Source organism: Sphaerodactylus townsendi, linkage group LG02 (assembly GCF_021028975.2).
Source record: "Sphaerodactylus townsendi isolate TG3544 linkage group LG02, MPM_Stown_v2.3, whole genome shotgun sequence".
NCBI classification, from domain to species: domain Eukaryota; kingdom Metazoa; phylum Chordata; class Lepidosauria; order Squamata; family Sphaerodactylidae; genus Sphaerodactylus; species Sphaerodactylus townsendi.
Genome location: NC_059426.1, coordinates 138,156,311 through 138,179,113, shown reverse-complemented (window position 1 = coordinate 138,179,113; position 22,803 = coordinate 138,156,311). Strand labels below are relative to the sequence as shown.

The window sequence follows — 22,803 nt, the reverse complement described above, 5'->3', positions numbered from 1 at the left end:
TGTTCATTGCAATGGGGGATCGTTATCTGCATCTTTATTTTCATCTCCTCCATTCTGAAAGTAATGTGTGACTCTCTTTTTTGTTTTTTTGCTTTGTTCCTCCATCTTGCTGCTTTGCTTTTCTAACTCTTTCATGTGGGAGCGTCCTCTTTGTTTTTATTCTCATTTACAGGAAGATATTTTACTAAAAGAAACTTTGAATCTATCTATTTCACATTTTTATCCTGTGGTGTTGAGGGTGGATTACATGGCTCTTATTCTCACATGTCTATGAGGTATGGCTAGCTCATGGTTACCTGGAAACCCACGTAGCTGAGAGGGGATTTGAATCCAAGTCTAGTTCTGTTGCTTCACCAGTGGCATGTGGTTGCTGTCACAGCATTCTGTCCGCATCAGAATATAGTGAAGGATCCACATCCTTCCAAATAGTGTGAAGGTTGTCGTTTCAACCAATTATTTACTTTTCTCACCCCCAGACCCTTTATTCTATTTCAGCTTTCCTCAGTTTGAGTGTGGCTTTTCTTTATTAGTGAGACTGTTGGATGGGGAGGGGGACAGGCTGGCTGTGTTTTATGTGGGCTTTTTTATTTGCTGTCATAGTCTAGTGAAATACTCCTTATCTAGTAGCACAGTATTGATTCAGACCCCTTAAGTAGGAGGCCTCTGCTACTGCAGGCTCCTATCACATCAGTGGATACACAGCTGTCATTAGGAAGTCACAGTCTCTAAGGTTATCTAATGAACTAAATGGTTTATTGAAAGGCACTATTACGAAAGCAACTTGTTTGACACGGATAAATGATAAAAGGCATGAACAGAGAAACACCAGAATGATGATACAAAAGGGGGTACAGAAATAGGAAGTGTGAATCTACAGTGCAGTTTTAAACCAGTATCCTAGATGAGGAAGCATTAGATATCATAAATGCATTGAAAACATGAAAAGAAATCAATACAGAGTGGTTTTCATGCCTACTGCAGCAAGGACATTGTATGCACAGAAATGGAGAGATAATAAAATTCCAATAAAGGAAGACTGGATATTGAAGTCACAGAATAATTTAGAAATGGCAAAATTGACAAATAAGAGGCAGTAACACAGAAGTTTATAGGAAACTAGAAACCTTTTGCAGACTATCTATTGAAAACATATGGTAGTAGCAAAATAATTGAAGGATTTGAGATCTAAAAGAAAACAGCAGAATGAATTAGAATATTAGTAATAATGTGAGTGTATTTGATAAATTGTTTTATTTTCAATATATGCATGAACCTAGAATGCATTAGAATTAACAGTGAGATAGCTGGAAGTCACTGTATGGGTATATGTTGTTTAGTTAAATTGGTTTTGTTTAGATATTGTCAAATTTGTGCTTATTCTTTTCTGCGGGTTTTGTATTCTGTATTTCTATTTTGTAATAACGGAACTGTGGATGTGGGAGTGTATAGTGGTATATGTATTTTTGTTTCTTCCTTTTTTTCTTTTTGCGTTGGGAAAATAAAAAACTTATTAACAAAAAGGAAAGCAAAAGACATGAGAGCAAGGTTAATAATCCATGTGATCCATCTTGGCCATTAAAATACAAATTGCTTCCCTATTCCCCACTTGTTTTTTTTTAGTTAGAGCTTAAGTTCCCCAGCAATCAGCCTAATGCAGTTTCATAGCTATAGAGGTCCACGAAGGCTGAAGAGACAGGACCCTTTTAGGCCTGTGGGTCTCTCATGCTTCTAAGAACTAGGACAGTGATGGCAAACCTTTTTGAGACTGAGTGCTCAAATTGCAACCCAAACCCCACTTATTTATCGCAAAGTGCCAACCAGTTGGCTTCCTCTTCCTCCGCCCCACCTGCTTGTGCAGGAGCCAGTCTGCTCTAGCCTCCAGCAAGTCCCGTGCGCACTGTTCTGTGCCACTTTAGCATCTCGGCCTCCTCTGCCCGCCCCCCCCTGGGCAACAGCCACCTGGAACACAGGCACCAGGCCCGCTAGCCAAGTCCTCCCTGCTCACTGTGGTGCGCGCACGTCGTGTTCAGTGGCCCAGGCCAGCCTAGATGTGTGTGTATGTGTGTGGGGTGATTTCCCGCCCCTCATGACGAACTCTGTGTGCACGTGCCCACAGAGAGGGCTCTGAGTGCCACCTCTAGCACCCATGCCTAGGTTCGCCATCACTGAATTAGGAGGAGGAGAAGTCAAGACACAGGACTGCAGACCAGGCCTTTCTAGATTCAGAGTTCTTAATATAAAATCACTCTTCAAGGATGGAATGAAAAGACCACATGTAAAGGAAAAATCCAGAACTTAAAAGGGGAAAATGCACAATTTGATAAAAGGATGAATTTGGAAGGTATGGGAAGTCTTCTGAAGGCTTCAAGAGACCACAGGACAGAGTCCACAAAGCATGTGGACCCCAAGTTGGCAAAGTCTGCGCTCTCCTGGGGTCTTTATACCTTTCCCTTGTTCAGGAATGTTTCCATAGTGGTCACCAGAAAGAGGAGTGGACACATAATTTCATGCTTGTTTATTGTTTACTTTGGCACTCAAGAGATAGAATGGCCTTTTCCCCTTGATGTCTTCCAATATCCCCAAACAGTATGCCAGTTAGAGTTTTTCTTATTGTTCATAAGAGTGGTCTTGTCAGAGGGGTAGCCATGCCTTCAACATTTCTCAGCAATCAGCTGTGCCTTTGGAGACTTCAAATGAGGATTTCAGGCTGGGGGTCTGAGGAAGGGTACCCATGTAAAACATGATTGTGCATGCAGGCTTTTATATATGGGATCTGGTCCTATGAAATCTGGTTGCCTCAAACAGTAGTTTCTGGTGCATTAAGGAGCTACAGACTTGTCTTAGTACCTCAGTAGTTTCTTGTCTTAATTCACTTGGCACAGTTAAAACAGCATACTCTAGTCTAGTTGATGCATCAGTTTTTGGAGTCCTTCAATAGATTTTATAGGTTGTTCCAATTTGTTCTTTTCCCCATCCCAGAATGTTATGTAGGCCAAACAAGTTGGTGTCATCTGGAGGAAGGTTTTTGACCCTAAAAACAAAATGTTACAGTTAATATTAAGGGCTGCTTTTCAAATGTTTATTTGTGGTTAGATGTTCACATAGAATGACCCAGTGCTGTATCACTGCAGTCTCAGCAAAAGTTACAATTTCTGAGAGTGAGCCACAGTGTCTGAGTCTGAAATCTGTTTTGTTCAAAGATGGAATCTTTAATTGGGTCAATCAAGGCAACGACATCACTGGGCGAACAGTTAATGTGAAATTTGATGAGTCGTTATGTCATAGTTGAAACTAATATTGTGAGGGGTTGGACTTTGGTTGACTAGCAGAATATACCACTTTGCTACCAAGCCCAATTGCAGTAGTTCATATATTCCCTCTCCCACCCAATTCTGTAAATTTTCCATATCTTCCCTTTTTGCTGAAGTTTTTAATAAACGCTGTAGGAAGAAAGCCAGCAGTAATTTCTCCACTTGCATTTCATTCTGTGGATGGCCACCCTATACAGGATGCAAGAATATGTGAGCGCTGCTATATTTGTTATGGATAATATATCCAATTTATTTTGTCCCAGGTATCAAAACCGTTAAATGCCAGCTATCTATACTTTTTCTTTAGGCTGCTTAGAATTGCTGCTGAATTTACTAAGAACAATTAGATTGTTAATGCCAAACCACCATCCAATTACAGGGTACAGACTATCATCAAAAACTTTTCCCAAAGGATGCATTTCCTCAGAACTGGTTTTTCATGGACATGGAAATTGTCTCTCAGAAAAGGCAGGCATAATTGTGGCAGCTTGAAACCTAGTCCATGTGAAACGGCCTTTGTGTGAATCAATCTTCTTGATCCTGTAGACTGGCTGAAAGTGAGAATTCTGTAGAGTTTTAGGCATTTCCTTTGGTGGTCAGTATTAGATCATTCATTTATTGTTCTATTAAGGACTTTTTGGGAAACTCTGACTACTCAGCAACTTCATGCAGCTGTTAAAAACTTTTTTGAGTGGTTGAAACCTACTATCTTCCTCTCTTGTTCTGCATAATTATTTTATTAGCATGATAAAATACACTTTGGAGTTTCTGAATTTGCTCCAAACTTGCAGAACTAGTTAAGAACGTTGCGATTTGCCCAAATTTGATAGCAGTGTATGTATAACTAACAGTAGCAAATGCAAATCTTCCATAAATGGATATGAGTTATAAAAATCAGTGCATTTGGAGCCAATACAGTGTCCTAGAGAACTGGCATGTAAGCAAAATGACCCAGAATCTTTTTTTTATCTAACTCAGGGGTTCCCAACATGGTACCTGTGCGCACCATGGTTCCCACCAACACCTTTTCTGGTACCCACCAAGTGTTTTTTGAGAATGAATGGAACCAGGTAGGCCTCTCGCCCAGCAGGGCTTCTGATGAGCCACTGGAGATCCAATTAGCTGGGCAGATTACAATAACATTGTTTCAGTGGCAGCTGCCACCACAGTGTGTGTTTTATTCTCTTTCACGCCTCTATTTCAGTGTATTTTTTTTTAAAAAAACCCTTTTCTTCCTTGTGCTTAGGCTTTCTCTTTGTGTGTAGCTCCTCTTCTTGCAGCAGCCATTTTGTGGTTGCGCCCATCACCCTGTGTTAGAATTCCAAAGGTGCCCACAGGCTCAGAAAACTTGGGGACCCCGATCTAACCAGACCATCTTGACCTTTACATGTAAGCAGAACTGTGGTTTATTTTAAACTTGCCATCTTTTGATTGCCATCTTTTTGATTTGGCTACTTCATCCTACTCCCCCCTCCCAATTATCTTGTTATTACTTGTTATAGTAATTCCAATGAAATAAAAAACCTTTTGTTGGCATCATATGTAGTAATTCAGTGAGAGGGTTCATGAAGACAGCTGATATTATACAAATTGTCATTTCTGGCGATCTATTTAAATGGTATATAGCAGTGGTGGTGAACCTATGGCACATGTGCCAGAGGTGGCACTCAGAGCCCTCTTTGTGGGCACACGCACTGTTGCCCCAGTTTGGGCACTCGGCAGTGGCATAGCGCCAAGGAGGCGAGGGGTGAGTGATGCACTGGGCATGCGCCCCTGCAAAAGTGTGGCGAGGGCATAACAGGGGCATGGCAGGGGTGTTTCGAGGCATTCAGGGGGCATTTCCAGGGCAGGGTGGGGGCTTGGCAAGGGTTCAGGGCACACGCGTGCCCCGGGCGCTGTTTCCCCTCGCTCCGCCCCTGGCACTTGGTCTCTAAAAGATTCGCCATCACTGGTATATAGTGATACAGAATCTACAAAAATCACACAATTGTTTGGTCGTTCTTGAAACATGTCAGGAGTATTAATGATAGCTTTTCCTGATTGCATTTTTCCCCCTTCCCCCATCTTATTTCTCAGTGTCGTTTTCTTTCAAAATGTCACTTTGTTTTGTAACCTTTGTCTGCAGATCTATGTGTCGTGCTTTGGTTTGTCCATATGCCTGTTTTGAAGCCATCTGCTGAGTCGGAAAGTGATTTTGGTTCCTTAGTATACTGTCCCTTTCCTTGAAATCCTGTGGGGTCACCATTAGTCAGCTTTGACTTGATAGTAAAAAAATAAAAGTATGCTTTTTCTTAGGTCTTGAGATGGTGTTCAGGACCCTTCCTGTGAGATTGCTTGCTGAGTTCTTTTACTTGAAGTTGGTTTTTTGTGATAATTCTGAAGTGTTTAACTTGGAGACTGCTAATAGTTTTAAAATAACCATGGAATAGAATGTGTCAAAATGCATTAAGTGTCTTAGAAAGGTAGACCTTCCAGACTGTAGCTCTACTGCTTATACCTGACCCTGGGTGAGTGTTAGTTTAAGGTTTCACAAGGCAGTACTTTTTCTAAATAAGAACATAAGAACTAGCCTGCTGGATCAGACCAGAGTCCATCTAGTCCAGCACTCTGCTACTCGCAGTGGCCCATCAGGTGCCTTTGGGAGCTCACATGCAGGATGTGAAAGCAATGGCCTTCTGCTGCTGCTGCTCCTGAGCACCTGGTCTGCTAAGGGATTTGCAACCTGAGATCAAGGAGGATCAAGATTGGTAGCCATAGATCGGCTTCTCTTGGAGGCTCGGGGCATCTTGGTGGGTGATTCTCCACCCCCAATTCAGGGAGGCAGGAAACAGAATTTCGTCACTTCCTGTCCAGGCTTGGCATCCATTTTAGCCAGTATTTCTTCTGCCTAGACAGGGAGTGCACGGAATTCTTGGTCCTGGTACCCAATTCCTGTCTATTCTTCCTTCTTTTCGTCTCCTGTCCAGTTTTGTCACTCTTGTTGTATCCCTTTTCTGTTACCTCCCTCCTCCGTTTGTCTAGTGTGACTAGTTTGGGGGTTAGGGCTAAGGATAGTTAATTACCTTCCCTCAGGGAATTCTTCAGCCAAAAAAAAGGAATACCAAAATGGCCGTGGCGATTTTTCTCCCTCCGGCAGGATTTCACAGATCTGCATAGAGGCTACTAGAGCCTCCCTCAAGCCCTCTAGTAAGGCTACCAAAAATTCTAAAAGGGGGCCTTGGAACCGTCCAGATCCTCTGCGGAGCCCCTCAGACAGAGTTCCGCCCAAACATAGCTCTCTCTCCTTCGAGGCGCCCGGAACAGCAGCCGCCTGACAAGCGGCTGCAGGTCGGCGCCGCGCGGCGCTTCTTGCCGAACGCCCCAGCGGCCGGAGTTCTCGCTCTGCCGATGCTTCAGCGGCCAGCTCAGGCGAGAGAGGAACCCCGCCCGCATTCAGCGCATAGCAGCCGGAGTCAAAGCGCAGCAACGCGGCTTGCACCCACGATGCTTACTCGAGTGCAAGACATTGGCGCGACCTCCACCCGAGCAGGCAAGAGACCCGCCCTTGAAGGGAGGAGGAGCAGTTCATACTATGGAGGAGGGAGGGGCGGAGGCTGTTCAGCCATTTAACTGGCAGTCATTAACTCCCATGGATTTTGCAGCCTTCTTAAATACAAGACCATCGAGGACAAGCTGCAAAATCTTCAGTACAGCTGGATTCAGACCCCCAGGGAACCTGAGATGCATTGACAGCGCCCCAACATTATTTACATGGGCGAGACTAGGGGCTACCCTAGGTCCCCATTAGATGGCTCAGGCACGTCCTCCAGGGACCCTTTGGAGGCAATTGCAGCCTTCAGTTCAGGGCCTGACCTATGCCCTCTCCCTGTCACCAGACGCTAGGGGTTACCCTAGACCCCCAGTTCTTACCCAGGGGCTAACTAGGGGTTACCCTAGAATCCCCATGGAAGATCCCCTGCAATTCCCTCAGGAAGAGGAGGGCAGTGGTGATGAGGATGAAGGACAGCACTCTCCAGTGCATTTTTCTGATTCTGAGGAGGTAGATGTGAGTTCTTCAGAGACCTCTACCAGGTGTTTTAAGGATGAAGAGCTAGCTCTCCTAATCACCAAAACCATTTCTGCCCTGGAATTGCAAGATACAGAAGATGCCCAACTGCCAGGCGCCTCTTCATCACTTCCCCCGATTAAAGGCTGTCCCAAGGGAAGCAAACAGTTCCTCCCACAGGAGGAAGCTCCCAAAATGGTCTTTCCGATCCCTGAATTCTTTCTTAAGAAAATTATAAAGAGTGGGAAGCGCCAGCCTCCAACAAACACTCAATTTCAACGGCCAAAAGACGATACTTGGTCCCAGAATATGTGGATTCCATCCTAAAGACTCCTCCTGTGGATGCCCCGTTGTTGCCACCCAATCTGGAGGGACTTCTAGTTAAAAGAAGGTGAGGGCAGCATCAAGGATGCCCTTGATAAAAGAACCGACACCATGCTCAGGAGATCTCACGAATCCCTGGCTACCTCCATGAAGGCCATTGCCCCAGCATCTACTGTGGCCAGGGCCCTTCTGGATTTAGGGCAACAGAGTCCTTGATATTCTGCCCCTAGAACTAGCGGCAGCTAGGGAAGGGTTGATAAATTATTAGAATAGAGCAGCATTCATTGCAGATGCTTCCGCCCGATGCGCTGGTGTTATCGGCTCGATCCATGGCCTCTTCCATAGTGGCCCGGCGTAATGCACCTGGATTAGAGCCTGGCAGGCAGATATGCAATCTAGGAACATGATTACCAGCTATGCCTTTCAGGGTAATACCTTGTTTGGCGTAATGACGGTGGATCGCATAGTCATTGGAAACCAAGGATAAGAAGAAGACATTACCCAAATTCCTTCGTTCCGCGACAAAATCAACCCTGGCCCAAAGCGTCTTTTCGTTCTCAGAGAGTGTGTTGCCACGCGCATCCAGAGGCGGCAAGAACAACTCCTGGACTCAGAGAGGGTAGAAATTCCTCATGGTATCCACGTGGATCCGGTTCCTTTTAGTCGAAGAGGAAACTTTAGGTCAAAAATTCTATAAGAATACCAGAGGAGACGGAGCACCCAAGTCCTGACTCCCCAGGTCGGGGACGTCTTCTACTCTTCCAGGAAAGCTGGAAAGGCAACCCCGTCGATCGTGGACTGCAAGAAACCGTCTCCCTAGGATATGCCATAGAATTTCTTTCTCTGCCTTTAACCTTCTTCCTTCCCTTCTCCTCTAAGCAACAAGAAGGACAAAGCCAAGCGAACTCTGGAAGCCGTAATACACCTCCTGGACGATAGTCATGCATAGAAGAGGTACCCAAGACAGAGATGTTCTCCGGGCACTACTTTCGCATTTCTTTCTGGGTCCCCAAAAAATCCGGGACTGGAGGGCAATCCTGAATCTTCAAAGAATCAACAAATTCATCAGACCCACTTAGATTCAAAATGGAATCCCTCAGAACCATCTCAGAGGCCCTCAGGAGCCGGGGATTTCATGACATCTCTGGATCTTTCGAGGCATATCTTCATGTACCCATAAAGACCTTCTCACAGGAAGTTCCTCCAGGTTTCGCGGTGAACAACAAGCATTACCAGTTCAGGGGCTCTTCCCTTTGGGCTGGCCCTCGGCCCGAGTTTTCGAAGATACTGATAGCACCCCACATCACTCTCCTCCGTCAGCAAGGGTCCACATCCACCCCTATCTGGACGACCTTTTAATTCGCTCACGGTCCAGGGAACAAGCAATCCAAGATCTGAGTTTGGTCAGACAAACCCTACAGACACACGGTTTCATCATCAACATCCAAAAGAGCTCCTTAAAGCCAACACAACGTCTAACTCATCTAGGAGCCATCATAGACGAACAAAAACGCTCTCTTCCTCCCAGAGAGGAAAAAATAAACAACATTCAAAGAATGATAGGAATTCTTCTACAATCCCAATCTGCATCTCTTCTCTTTCCTAGTAAAGATTCTGGGAACTCTCCTGTAACCATCGACCTCACCCAGTGGGGAAAGGTTCCACGCATGTCCACTCCAACAGTTTCTCCGTCCCTATCAACAGGACATAATTCACAAGAGGGACAGAAAGATTCTGATTCGCAACTCCTGAAATCCGGCTCAGCTGGTGGATGTGCAAAAGAATCTTATTCAAGGCAAACAACCAATTTCTCCATCACGTCTCAGATTCAGATCTTCACAGGCGCCAAGCCTATCGAGGGCTGGGGAGCCAGCCTGCAAAACAAATATGCAGGGAAAATGGACCGCGCTAATCGAGTCCTGTTTGCCCATCAGCGTGTTGGAGGTCAAAGCGATCTTCCTAGCACTCAAATCATTCCAGACCTCGGGTTTCCAATCAACGTAATGTCTTAATCCGCACCCGACAGCATAGCGGCAAAGGCCTCATATCAACAATCAAGGGGGGGTCAAGATCCTCCGCGTTGCACAGGAAGTGTCCAGCATTCCTGACCTGGGCAGAACACAACATCAAGAGCCTGAAGGCAGAACACATTCAAGGAGTTCTGAACCTACAAGCCCGACTGGCTGAGCCGGCAATCCATCTCTCGACGGCAGAATGGGCACTGAACAAGAAGATTTTCTGGACCATCACACAACACCTCGGGGTGCCATCGATCGACCTCTTCGCAACGGCACAAAACACACAGTTGCCACAGTTCATGTCCAGGTACTTTCATCCCAAAGCTCTTGCGGTAGATGCTCTGACCAGTCCATGGCCGCCAGTTCTTCTGTATGCCTTTCCGCCCATTCCTCTTATACCCAAACTACTTCGAAAAAATCATCAAAACAAAAGCTCCAGATCATCCTCATACGCACCAATTGGCGAGGAGACCGTGGTTCCTCCGCAATACAAGAACTATCAACGTAATGTCGGCCGTTCCACATTCCAGTCTCTAGCTTCAACTCTGCTCCATCAGGGTCCGGCTTCTGCACCTCCGATCCGGGATGGTTCCATCTGACCGCTTGGTAAACGGCTTGAGCCGAGCGTCCTGACAGACAAAGGTTATTCAACAGCGGTAACAGACACCCTTCTAGCCTCAAGGCGTCCTGCGAACGTGCGCATCTATAACTACACCTGGAAGGCTTTTGTCAAATGGTCTTCGACCAGACAGATAGATCCTGAACATCCTTCCCTGGTATCGGTGTTGGAATTCCTACAAGGCGGCTTCCAAAGCTGGTCCTGCGTTCCAACACCCTGAGAAGACAAGTAAGCGCCTTGTCCACTGTATGGCAAAAGTTCCAAGGAATTTCAGCCTCACAACATCCGGATGTCATCAGGTTTCTTAAAGGCGTTCAACAGTCACAGCCACCTACATGCCATCGCTTCCCATCATGGAAGCTAAACTCGGTCCTTTCAGCTCTAACAAAGTCCCCCTTCGAACCGATCCAGACTATTCACTTACGTTGGCTAAGGATGAAGACACTATTCTTAGTGGCCATCACATCGGCCAGAAGGGTAATTATCAGAATTAAGGGCCCTTTCCATTAACCCTAATTTGTGCTGCCTTTCCACGGCGACACAAGGTGGTCCTTCGCACAGATCCCACCTTCAAGCCCAAGGCATCCTCTTCCTTCCATTTGCAACAGGACATTATTTTGCCATCTTTTTTGTCCTCGCTTCAAACCATCCAAAGGAACGCTTATGGCACAACTTAGACATCAGACGGTCTCTAAAAGCTTTCATTATACGCACCGAATCGATCAGAAAGTCTCAGACTCTCTTCATCAACACAGCTGCCCCAAACCTAGGCATGCCCATGTCAGCGGCTTCCATTAGTGCTAACATTAAGAGCTGTATCGTGGAAGCCCATAAGGCCATGAACATTTCAGTTCCGGCTGGCATCACAGCGCATTCCACTAGATCAGCAGCCACTAACGCAGCATTCAGACATAGCGCCTCAGTGGAACAGATCTGCAAGGCAGCCACTTGGTCAACGCCTTCCACTTTTGTTAGACATTACAAGCTTAATTCATGGGGTGCAGCTGACACAGTGTTCGGGCGTAGGGTTCTGGAACACATTATAGATGCTTAACGACAACCCACCTAATTGGGGACACTGCTTTGGGAGGCCCCACCAAGATGCCCCGAGCCTCCAAGAGAACGGTCCATTGGTTCACTTACCGTGAAGGGCCCTTCTCTTGTAGGCGAAGGGGCATCTTGGCCCTCCCAGCGAGTCGTTAGCATTTATCATGAGTCTCAGTCTCTGTATATATATTCAGTTATGAAAGGTTAGTGTTTAAAATACCTTCTCTAGGACACTTGTCCCTGTAGTTGATGTTCTTCTTACGACTAATGTTGTTCTGGAGTTATTTCATTGTTGTTTACGTTATCTTTGAGGGACCTTTTTCACTTCATGTTTCCCTTTCTGGACTGCTCGGTCAGTCGAATACTGGCTAAAATGGATGCCAAGCCTGGACAGGAAGTGACGAAATTCTGTTTCCTGCCTCCCTGAATTGGGGGTGGAGAATCACCCACCAAGATGCCCCTTCGCCTACAAGAGAAGGGCCCTTCACGGTAAGTGAACCAATGGACCGTTCTCCTCCATAAATCTGCCCAAGCCCTTTTTAAAGCTATCCAGGTTAGTGGCCATCACCACCTCCTGTGGCAGCATATTCCAAACACTAATCACACGTAGCATGAAGAAGTGTTTCCTTTTATTAGTCCTAATTCTCCCCCCCCCCCCCCAGCATTTTCAATGAATGCCCCCTGGTTCTAGTATTGTGAGAAAGAGAGAAAAATTTCTCTCTGTCAACATTTTCTACCCCATGCATAATTTTATAGACTTCAATCATATCCCCCCTCAGACGTTTCCTCTCCAAACTAAAGAGTCCCAAACGCTGCAGCCTCTCCTCATAAGGAAGGTGCTCCAATCCCTCAATCATCCTTGTTGCCCTTTTCTGCACTTTTTCTATCCCTTCAATATCATTTTTTAGATGTGGCGACCAGAACTGGACACAGTACTCCAAGTGCGGTCGCACCACGGCTTTATATAAGGGCATGACAATCCTTGCAGTTTTATTATCAACTCCTTTCCTAATTATTCCCACATAGAGTTTGCCTTTTTCACAGCTGCCATGCATTGAGTTGACATTCCCATGGAACTATCAACTAAGACGCCCAAATCCCTTTCCTGGTCTGTGACTGATAGCACTAACCCTTGTAGCATGTATGTGAAGTTTGGATTTTTTGCCCCTATGTGCATCACTTTGCATTTTGCTACATTGAACTGCATTTGCCATTTCTGAGCCCACTCACCTAATTTATCAAGGTCCGCTTGGAGCTCTTCGCAATCCTTTGTGGTTTTCACCACCCTACATAATTTGGTATCATCTGCAAACTTGGCCACCACGCTACCCACCCCTACTTCCAGGTCATTTATGAATAGGTTAAAGAGCACTGGTCCCAAAACAGATCCTTGGGGGACACCACTCCCTACATCTCTCCATTGTGAGAACTTCCCATTTACACTCACTCTTTGTTTCCTGTTCCTCAACCAGTTTTTAATCCATAGGAGGACTTCCCCTCTTATTCCTTGATTGCTGAGTTTTCTCAATAGTCTCTGGTGAGGAACTTTGTCAAAAGCCTTTTGGAAATCCAAGTAGACAATGTCCACTGGTTTCCCCTTATCCACATTCCTGTTTACACCCTCAAAGAACTCTAGTAAGTTTGTAAGACAGGACTTGCCTCTGCAAAAGCCATGCTGACTCTTCCTCAGCAGGTCTTGCTTTTCTACATGTTTAATAATTTTATCTTTAATGATAGATTCTACTAATTTACCAGGAACAGATGTCAAACTGACTGACCTGTAATTTCCTGGGTCCCCCCTAGACCCTTTCTTAAAGATTGGTGTGACATTGGCCATCTTCCAGTCTTCAGGGATGGAGGCAGATTTCAGGGATAAGTTGCATATTAAAGTGAGAAGATCAGCAATTTCATGCTTGAGCTCTTTAAGAACTCTTGGGTGAATGCAATCTGGGCCAAGTGATTTGGTAGCATTTAGTTTATCAATGGCTGCCAGAACTTCTTCCTTGTCTACCACTATCTTCGCTAGTTCCTTGGATTTACCTCCTAAGAAGCTTGGTTCAGGTGCAGGAATTTTCCTCACCTCCTCTTGGGTGAAGACAGATGTAAAGAATTCATTCAGTTTCTCTGCAAACTCCCTGTCATCTTTTAGCACACCTTTTGTTCCTTCGTCATCTAATGGGCCTACCGCTTCCCTAGCTGGCTTCCTGCTTTTGATGTACTTGAAGAACTGTTTGTTGCTGGTCTTGACGTTCGCAGCCATGCATTCCTCATAATCCTTTTTTGCCTCCCTTACAGCTAACTTGCTTCTCTTTTGCCACCATTTGTGTTCTCTCTGGTATTTTTTATCAGTAAAGTTGGACTTCCATTTTCTAAAAGACATCTTTTTTTTCCCTAATAATTTCCTCAACCTCTCTTGTTAACCATGGTGCCTTTCTTTTGGACTGGGCGCTGCCTTTCCTAACCTGCAGAACACATTCCAGCTGAGCTTTTGTAACTGTGTTTTTAAATAATTTAAATATTTGCAAGGACAGCATAGTTAATATGTGATCAGGGTATCCCACCTCATTGAGCTTTCTTTGTTTGAAGATTACCTTGCATTTCTGAACCAAAGCATTTAATGTACTTTGCAAAAGCCATATGAAGAGCTTGGGGGTGCTCATACACCTAGCCTTGTTGTTTGAAAAACAGGTTGGCAAAATGGCCAAGAGTGCCTTCTGTCAGCTGCATCTGGTTCTCCAATTGTCTCACTTCGACTCAGCCAACCTGTTCATAATGATCCATGCTCTTGTAACCTCACAGTTTGTTTACTGTAACAAGCTCTACATTGAGATGACCTGGAAATTGCAGCTGGTCTAAAATGCGGCAGCCTGAATATTTTCGTGACTAGACCATGGGAACATATGTTGTCTGTTATTGAAACAGCTACATTGGCTGCCAGTTTGTTTTTTAGTTCAGTTCAAGGTGCTGGTCATGACCTTTAAGTTCCTCATGGCCGGGGGCCCATGTATATGAGGGGCCATCTCCTTTCACATGATCCTGTGTGCCAGCTGCAGTTTCCAGGCTACCACCTCTAGCTGTTCCCCTACTTAGGATGGCCTCCCTGGTATCAACCAGAACTCTGGCCTTCTCTACCATGCCCCCCCCCCGCCCCCCCGTGGAACAGGTTCCCTGAAGAGATAAGTCTTTGTTGGAGATCTTCTGGAGGTACTGCAATACTTATTTGTTTGCCAGGGCTTTTGATGGAATATGAACAGCAAGTATCTTTAGTGGTTGGAGGAGTATTCGAGGCCTTTCTTTGGTCTTTATTTGCCGTGTTTTACTTTTAAGCCACTTTAGCCAAGGGGAGTATAAATATTTTAATTAATCCATATGAAACCTTTGATAAACTTTTTGTATTTTTAAACAGTGGTAGTGCTTGGGATTAGCATTTTTAAAAACTATTTCTGTGATTAAACTAGTATGTGCATGGTGAGTGCTGGTGGCGGACCTCCCCTATCCAGTTGCAACAGACCAGAAACAAGCTGACCTTCTTTCTTACCTTTAGCAACAGCTTGTCCTAAAGAAATCAGTTGGCATGTGAAGCTTTTCTGGTATGGAGATAAACATTAACACAGGACAAGTTGTTAATGTCATAGCAAGTGATAAAAAGTTTGGCAATGCAGTCAACAGTGCTGGTGTAGATATATGGCCCTGTCCAGGTGGGGAGGGCTGAAATGGCATTTGGGAGCAGGGGAGGGCTCCGCCAGTGCTGTTTCTCCCTCTGCTGACATAAGGGGCACCCATGGTGGCACAGAGAGCAAACACACTGGCATATTGGTGCCTCACAGCTCTGCAACAGCCAAACCTGGAAATGAGCTCCACTGGGGAGTTATACTGGCGTCTGAATGCAGCGTGAGAGGCAGGCCAGGGGGATCCCAGGGGTAGAGCCGACTTTAGTGCAGTTCCACCAGCGTTGCAACCTGGGAAAGCTATTTTCTGCGGCTGCAGGTTTACGCCACTGAAAAGTGTGGTGTAAGCCTGTTTAGGCTATGGGGCAATTTGGGCAGGTGGGTTTTTTAAAAAATTCCCTCCTTTTCATGCCACTCGAAGCCCCTTTGAAGGCCGCATGACACTACCTTCGCTTCGCTGTCCCTGGCTGGTGCAGCAGTCCTCCCCATCTGAATTGCCTGACAGTCTCATGCACATTGTTGCTTCTATGAGAATGGAGCACTATATGTTCACCTTGATCACTGAACCATGTCTATATACTACCACAGTATCGCTGCTATGAAAACACCATGCACTTCTGATGCAGGTTCTGCATGGGACTATAGCTAAGCCATAGTTATGCAAACCCCCAAAGCTCTTTGTTCACTTCACAGCCTGAACTCTTTGAGATCATAAGTGAAAAGATGGTGAAAGAATTCAGTACAGGTGCATTTCCAATATACTATACAACTCTATTTCAGAATTATTGTTTATAGAGCTTAATTTGTCTTCGTAAACAGGACAAAAGAATGGATTAATTGGTATAGAAGTGATTGGATCTTGAACAGCACTTATACCACAGTGTAAACAATACTGTGATGTTGCATTGAGTATTCATTTTTGGTCTTCAGTGCAACCCCACATGGGACTGCGCTTGTGCAAGTCTGCTGTTCGGAAGATTTTTCTTAGGCCTAGCAGCAGAGGAGCCCCCCCCCCCCCCCGCCAGATTGCAATGTGACGGCCCCTTCCCGCTCAAACCATCATGTGACTGGGAGGATGCGCCCCCTTCTACCCCTTATTCCTGATAGCTGCCACAAGCTTCACAAATATAAAAAAAGCTGAGTCAGAAAAAATCAAAAAATAAGCGGAGAGCTCGCAGCAGGGCAGGAGGGAGGGTCAGTGTGGCTGCACAAAAGACCTTGATGAACAACAGTTGCAGGTAAGTGAAACCTTGTTTTATGACTGACTCGAATAAGAGTGTTCCTAAACACTCACAAGTCCAGCTGATCTCAGTAGATCAGTAAGTATTTTTAGTATTGCATCATAACTTGCCTTCTCCCACCCCCTTCCCCCAGTTTGAAAAGACTGTCTGTTCTGAAAACTTTTGTGTTAGGAAACCAGTTACAATAATATGTAACTGCTAATGTAGGATACTAATCTTCCAAGTTAATGTAGGATACCAATCTTCGGAGGTAGTAATACAGGTAGCAATTTTTAAAAAGTTATATAAGAATTTTTCTGTTGTGTGGTATGACAGCTCATGGAAAGGCACCAGGAAAGCTGAGGACTGAATTTCAACTGATTCTGGCCAAAAATGAATCCCACACACTATAAAATGTTAGGCTTGCATGAAATTAAGCATGACAGCTGTGTTGGAAACCGTTGTGGGTATTTAAGGGAGTTAGACTAAAGCTGCCGTCTTCTATACTCTTGCAAAGCTTTGTAGTAAAATTTTAGAGCAAGCGTAGAACATGACTTTAGCCTTGGCTTGTAAATGTGAGTGCATTTATTTCAAATGGAAGTTGAGGCTGCAGCTCTGTAAATTGTGAAGGCATGTGCAAGTTATATCCTGCATTGTCACTAAGTGGAGAAGATATTCTGGAAAACTAAAATATGGGAAAGCCCAGTTCATGGTTGCTAAGAGTAAGACTGTTGTCTACAGCTCTACTGTAGGCTGTATGTACCAGATTTACTGAACAACAATTGGAATATCTTTCAATATTCATACAGCAAGTCAATTTTCAGAGTCAATTCAAAAGAAAACTTTATCTATGGTGGGTAAAATTGGTGATCAAGTGTGGTTTTTTAAACTAGTTGTTTTATTTATTTATGTATTGGATTTCATAGACCACCTTATCCCCGGAGGGCTCTTGGCGGTTCACAATACAAGGCGGTTCACAATACCAATAAATAACTTAAAACACAGCTAGAAACATGTAAAATCAATGTGCAGCATAACAACTTACATGACAGCAGTCTACAACCCATGTTGGTGGCACCCGGTCTTAAGGCTGGGAGGGGCTGGCAGTGCCCAAAGATGAAAGCCAGAGATGACAGAATATGGCAGGGGCCTCATGAAGGGGCAGCCAATCCGCGGCCAGCCTCACCAAAAGCCCGGTGGAACAACTCAGTCTTACAGGCCCTTCGGAACTTGCCAAGGTCCTGCAGGGCCCGAACAGCTGGAGGAAGAATGTTCCACCAGGCAGGAGCCAGAGCCGTAAGGGCCCTGGCCCGGATAGAGCCTTGCAGAGTTTGTGTAAAAATGCCTTATGAAAATCAGTTCTCTTGAAAAAAAAATCTAGTAATGCACTTTCTGACATCCAGGTTAGATTGACTTCTACAGTCATTGAACTTCCCATGTAGCAATCAACTGTGATTAAATACATGCTTGACATTGAGTGATTTCAATCTTGGCGCTGTGTGTGTGTGTAATACTGCATGTGTGTTTCTAAATATGTCTGCATTGGTTATCTCGTTTAGGTGTATGCTTACATGACATATGAAGAGGCTCTGTACATGATTTCAGTCCTAGGATTATCAATTGTAATAGATGCATTTTGAAACTATATTAGGAAGATGGTTCTTGATTTTTGTCTTGCTTTGGTCCTCCTTTATTGTCTTTCTTTTGATAGGCTATTAGGCTGCTGTGCATTTGTCATTAATAGATCCTCCGCACAGGTAAACACAAAGACTGGAGGTTTGCCACTAATGTATAGATGAGGAGTTGCTTTTACACATTCTTTGGATTTCTGTTACAGATGCTGCAATGAGAAGATGTTAGGTGGGAATGCCTATAAATTTCTATAGCAGGTCTGAACAAAATAGCCTTCTTCGTGAGAAAATCAAATTTCCTTCCCCTTCATTTTATCTTCTTGTGCAGGGATATGGAATTCATTGTAGCAGAGCTCCTGTTCTGCTGAGGTTGCTTGAGAGGTTTCAAGGTCATACTCACTTCCTAACTATGCTAGTGGTGCTCCAGTGCAGAGGAATGGAAGTGCTGACATGGTTAAGAATCAGATCATGGGCTCTTCTCATACAGGTTGGAATTTCTAGTGCTTTAATTGAAGTAACGTGGCTGCTGTGGTCTGCCACACTCTGCACATGAGAAGTAGGCCTGTGTTTGGGATGAGTTTTTGTCATGACAGCATGTGCATTCCTGCTCTTCCTCTCTGGATTCAAAGGTGAAGTTGGGGCAGTTTGTTCATCCTGTTGCAGCCTTCCATATTATGTAGCTCCTTGCAACAGAGACTCTTCTGGGTGTATGAACTAATGGAAGAATAAAAGTCTTATGTTCTGTTGCCTATGAAGTTCAGTGAGTGGGATTAGAGCAGAGAGATGGAAACTGAACGAGGATGGGGTGTGGGGCGGGAGGACTGAGAGATGGTGCAGAAGGCTTCAGGAAAAGGAAGGGAGCAGATGGAAGTACAGGAGGTTGTGATGTTTGGAAGACATAGTTCTGTAGGATGCATGGGGAAAGGGATTAATAGACAATCAAAACTCTTCAAGAAGTCCAGCAACAATGTTTTCCCAGCAACATGGCTTTTAATTAATACAGTGAAAGTCACTTCCTGTGTTCTAAATTTTCTGAAGCGTTGCAAAAGACGAAGCCTGATATGGAAACTTGTATATAGCCACTGTATTCTAAAGATGGAGAGGGACTTCAATCTTTGGAAGAAGGGACATCAATTTCTGCTTATTCTTTCCACTGCAGCCCCTTTCTTTGTCCCTATGCCAGTGGTGGCGAACCTATGGCACGGGTGCCAGAGGTGGCACTCAGAGCCCTCTCTGTGGGCACGTGCAAACAGAGTCAACCCCACCCCTCCACATACACATCTAGGCTGGCCTGGACCCCTGGGCTCAATTATTAGCATTAAACCTAAGAGCTAGTTTTGGGGAAGCATTGTAGATAACCCTGTTAAGTGCTTCTAAACTAAAACCCCACTGGATTTTTTCAATCTTGCGAAGGAACTAAAGCGCGATTCTTTACCAGGGAGTAAGCTCAGTTGCTGGCAATGGGGCTTGCTTCTGAGTAAACCCTCCTAGGGTCATGATTCACCCGTTGGAAGAGTTGCACAGTTGCTTCAAAGCAAAGCCACCAACTACCACCAAGCTTACTCCCAAGTAACGCACGCCTCGGAGCCAACCATTTTTTCTAAGATAAATCCTCAGTATTCAGGTTAAATTGGCGTGTTGGCACTTTGCGATAAATAAGTGGGTTTTGGGTTGCAATTTGGGCACTCGGTCTCGAAAAGGTTCACCATCACTGCCCTATGCTATTCCTGAGGGCCTGTTGATCCCCCAGGAATAAAACTTGGGAAGGGTAGTTGTTTAGTGGATTGCAGCAAGGAAGGGGTGAGTGGTCCATCAGTGGACCTCATTGGAGATGAGCCATTGTATTCAACTTTCTATGTATTCAAGCTGCTCTATGCATATTTTATATTGCTACCTGTATTGTGTTTCATGCTAACTTTGCAGAGGAAATGAATTTTAATTTGTTTTATCAGAATAATTTCTTTTGGGCTGTATAATCTCTTATAATGGTACCTATTGCTGCAATGTTTTAAAAACTAAAAGCCTCATCCAGAAGGGGAGGGGCAAATCCACTTCTGGGAGTGGTGTGCTGCCCTGCCGGCTTGTCCTCCCTTAGGCACTTACCCTGGTGGAAGGGCGATATTGCCAGTGTGCAGTGGCCACACCCCTGACATTGGCCGCAGCACTGGACACTATGCCAGCCTCCCAGGGCCTTTGCTACTTCTGCTGGTGCAGTGGGACTGGGCTGGGGCATGACAAGGGGAGGAGCTCTCTTCTGGACATTGATGGCATTATGCTGGTGGGCTGTGCTTGGACTTGTGGTGTAGGTTCATTGGGGCCCATAGAGGCTCCTCGGTGATAGGGAGGCTGTTTGACTTTTCCAGTTTCCCCATGCCTTCATGGGTGGTGGTCAGGTACAGCTGTGGTGTTGCAGCCAGGCGCCCAGCTCGTGGATGGGGCTGTAAAGCATATATGCAAAACTGGCTTTGTTCCTGTTTTTAGGCCTTACTAAAACTGAATCCTTTATTTGTTTAGCTTCGACAGGTCAATGTAGATCTGCAAACAGATTCTGCCTTGCAAGTGGACATTTCAGATGCGCTTAGTGAAAGAGACAAAGTTAAATTTACCGTCCATACAAAGGTAAAACCACCTTGGTATGCAGCTTTTACATCTATTATCTGGTCAACTTTTTTGTTTATGCTGCTTAAAGAGAAGTCTTATAGCTTGCCATGCAAAGTTGCAATTGTAAACATGCTACTTGGAAATTCCAAGTACATGAAACTTAATTATGTGTAATCATTTTTAGTGACTATGTCTGTCCTCCAGTTATTAGTAAAAAAAATCAAGGTGGGCAAGCAATTACATTCTTATGTAAGCAAAGCATATGTTAAGATTTGATGATGGGATTCCATATTTGTTTTTCTGTAACCCTTCAACTAGTTCAACACCATGCTAATCTGATTTTTTAATTAAATTCTCCTTTGGCTGTAACTCTATTCAAAATGCTAATACATTGTGAAGTCTAACTATCAAACTTTAAAAAAATAATTTTATTGATTTGAAAGACCCAGTTGCTTTTCTTAATAACTGATATTTTAAGTATTTGTATTTCATGTATTTTTAAAAAATGTAGCAAAGGTTAGTGGCAAACATTACGTTAATTTATGCATTCCTTCCCATATGTTTTGCAGAGCTCTTTACCGAATTTCAAACAAAATGAATTTTCAGTTGTCCGACAACATGAAGAATTTATCTGGCTTCATGATTCCTTTGTTGAGAATGAAGATTATGCAGGCTATATTGTAAGTGTGTCTTTCTTTCTTTCTTTCTTTCTTTCTTTCTTTCTTTCTTTCTTTCTTTCTTTCTTTCTTTCTTTCTTTCTTTCTTTCTTTCTTTCTTTCTTTCTTTCTTTCGCTCTCTTCTCTCCCTTCCTCCCCCACAACCCACCCACCCGGGAGTCTGTTCTTGTGGAGGTCTCAGGTTCAATAGCTGATGTCTCTAATTAAAAGGACCTTGGCATAAATGCTGTGAGAGATCTCAGCCTGAGACCTTATGGAGTTTCCAGTCAGAGTAGACCACAATGACCTTGGTAGACCAATGGGCTAATTTTATGTTATAAAGTAGCTACATGTGTTTAAGTAGATTTATAGGCCCAAGCTTCTAAAAGGGGCACTGGGAGACTCCCCTTATTATATGCAGTTTTGTAAGACAGATTCATGTGCATGTTGGGGATTGCTTTTTAACAGGCAGTATTATTCACCATTTTGGAAGGCATAAAACACTGCACCTGTAGGGAAAAAACAAACTATCTAATATGAAAGAACAATATATAACTTTGTGCAAGTAATTGTTTAGAGTCGTTAGAAGATTTCAAAGGTGTCTAATAGGGAAATAACAGACAATATAATTAAAATGGGAAAACTGACCTTCCTTTTTAGTTACAAATTTGCATTTTCTATAACCAAAACAAAGCCTATAAATGTGTTTTGGGCATCTATTGAGGCTCAGGTGGAGATGCTTGTGCCTCATCAGCAACATTTCCCAAGAGAGGAAAGTAGCTTGACTGCCTTTAAAACTGCTCAAGCACTCAATTACTGGGGGAACAGGATTGTTCTGGTGATGCTTATATCTTTCTGGAAGAGGTATTGTTGATAATATTGTCTTCCCTGAGCTTCTAGTTATTGCTCTTGAGAGTATCAATATAGCAGCACAGTTAGTGGCTACTGTCCCAGTGCAAGAGCCTAGCTGGACCATAATACCAATATAAGGGATGGAATTGTCTCTCTGACCTGGGTTAGATAACCCTGTGCAGTAGCAGAACACAAGTTGAGCAGTGGGATAATTATTGTGGGGTTAATAAGCATTTAGTAATCCCCCCGCCCCAAGTGACTTTGCAGGAAAACGGTGGGCACATTTTTAGCTAGGTTAAGTTAGATGCATGAACCAGGCAAACAGTTCTTGCCTTCAGATTGATCTTTCTGAGTAAGTGGTTGTAATGTGCACTTAGTGAAACTTTTCTGAAGTTGTTTGATTCCAGCTTTCTAAAACCCATAATTAGATGTACTTATTCAGAACTGTTGAAAATTACTCTATACATTAAAAAGTACTCTATACAATAACTTGTATAGAAAGTCCTGCTTGGTAGTTCTGAGAGTATATTGTGCTTACTGTATGTGTAAATACCTTCTTTTACAAACTGAATGAAATTCCAACTCTCTACAAATAAGAAAATACAAAAAGGGAACCTTCAAGGACTTGTAGGAGAGCCATCTCATTCCCTACCCCCCCTCCCCAACTCGTATCTGTTACCATACTATTTCAGTTGTCTTCCCTGACAGCCCCCATAGCCTCTACCATTTTCTTGCATCCTTCTCTCCTTCGTGCCCATCAGCCAAGCTACCTTTGTCTGCTCTCATATCTTCAGCTTTGCTCCTACCCTCC

At 44.2% G+C, this 22,803-nt stretch overlaps 1 protein-coding gene across 2 annotated transcripts in view; it reads left to right on the top strand.

The window, feature by feature from the left end:
• The window catches only part of SNX6 (sorting nexin 6), a 54,026-nt gene that overhangs the window by 8,733 nt on the left and 22,490 nt on the right, over positions 1–22,803 (top strand). For both annotated transcript variants that reach the window (XM_048484915.1, XM_048484914.1), the window contains 2 exons: positions 20,398–20,502; positions 21,054–21,164. In XM_048484915.1, the coding sequence (XP_048340872.1) occupies positions 20,398–20,502; positions 21,054–21,164 (216 nt within the window). The remainder of the gene's footprint in view (positions 1–20,397; positions 20,503–21,053; positions 21,165–22,803) is intronic.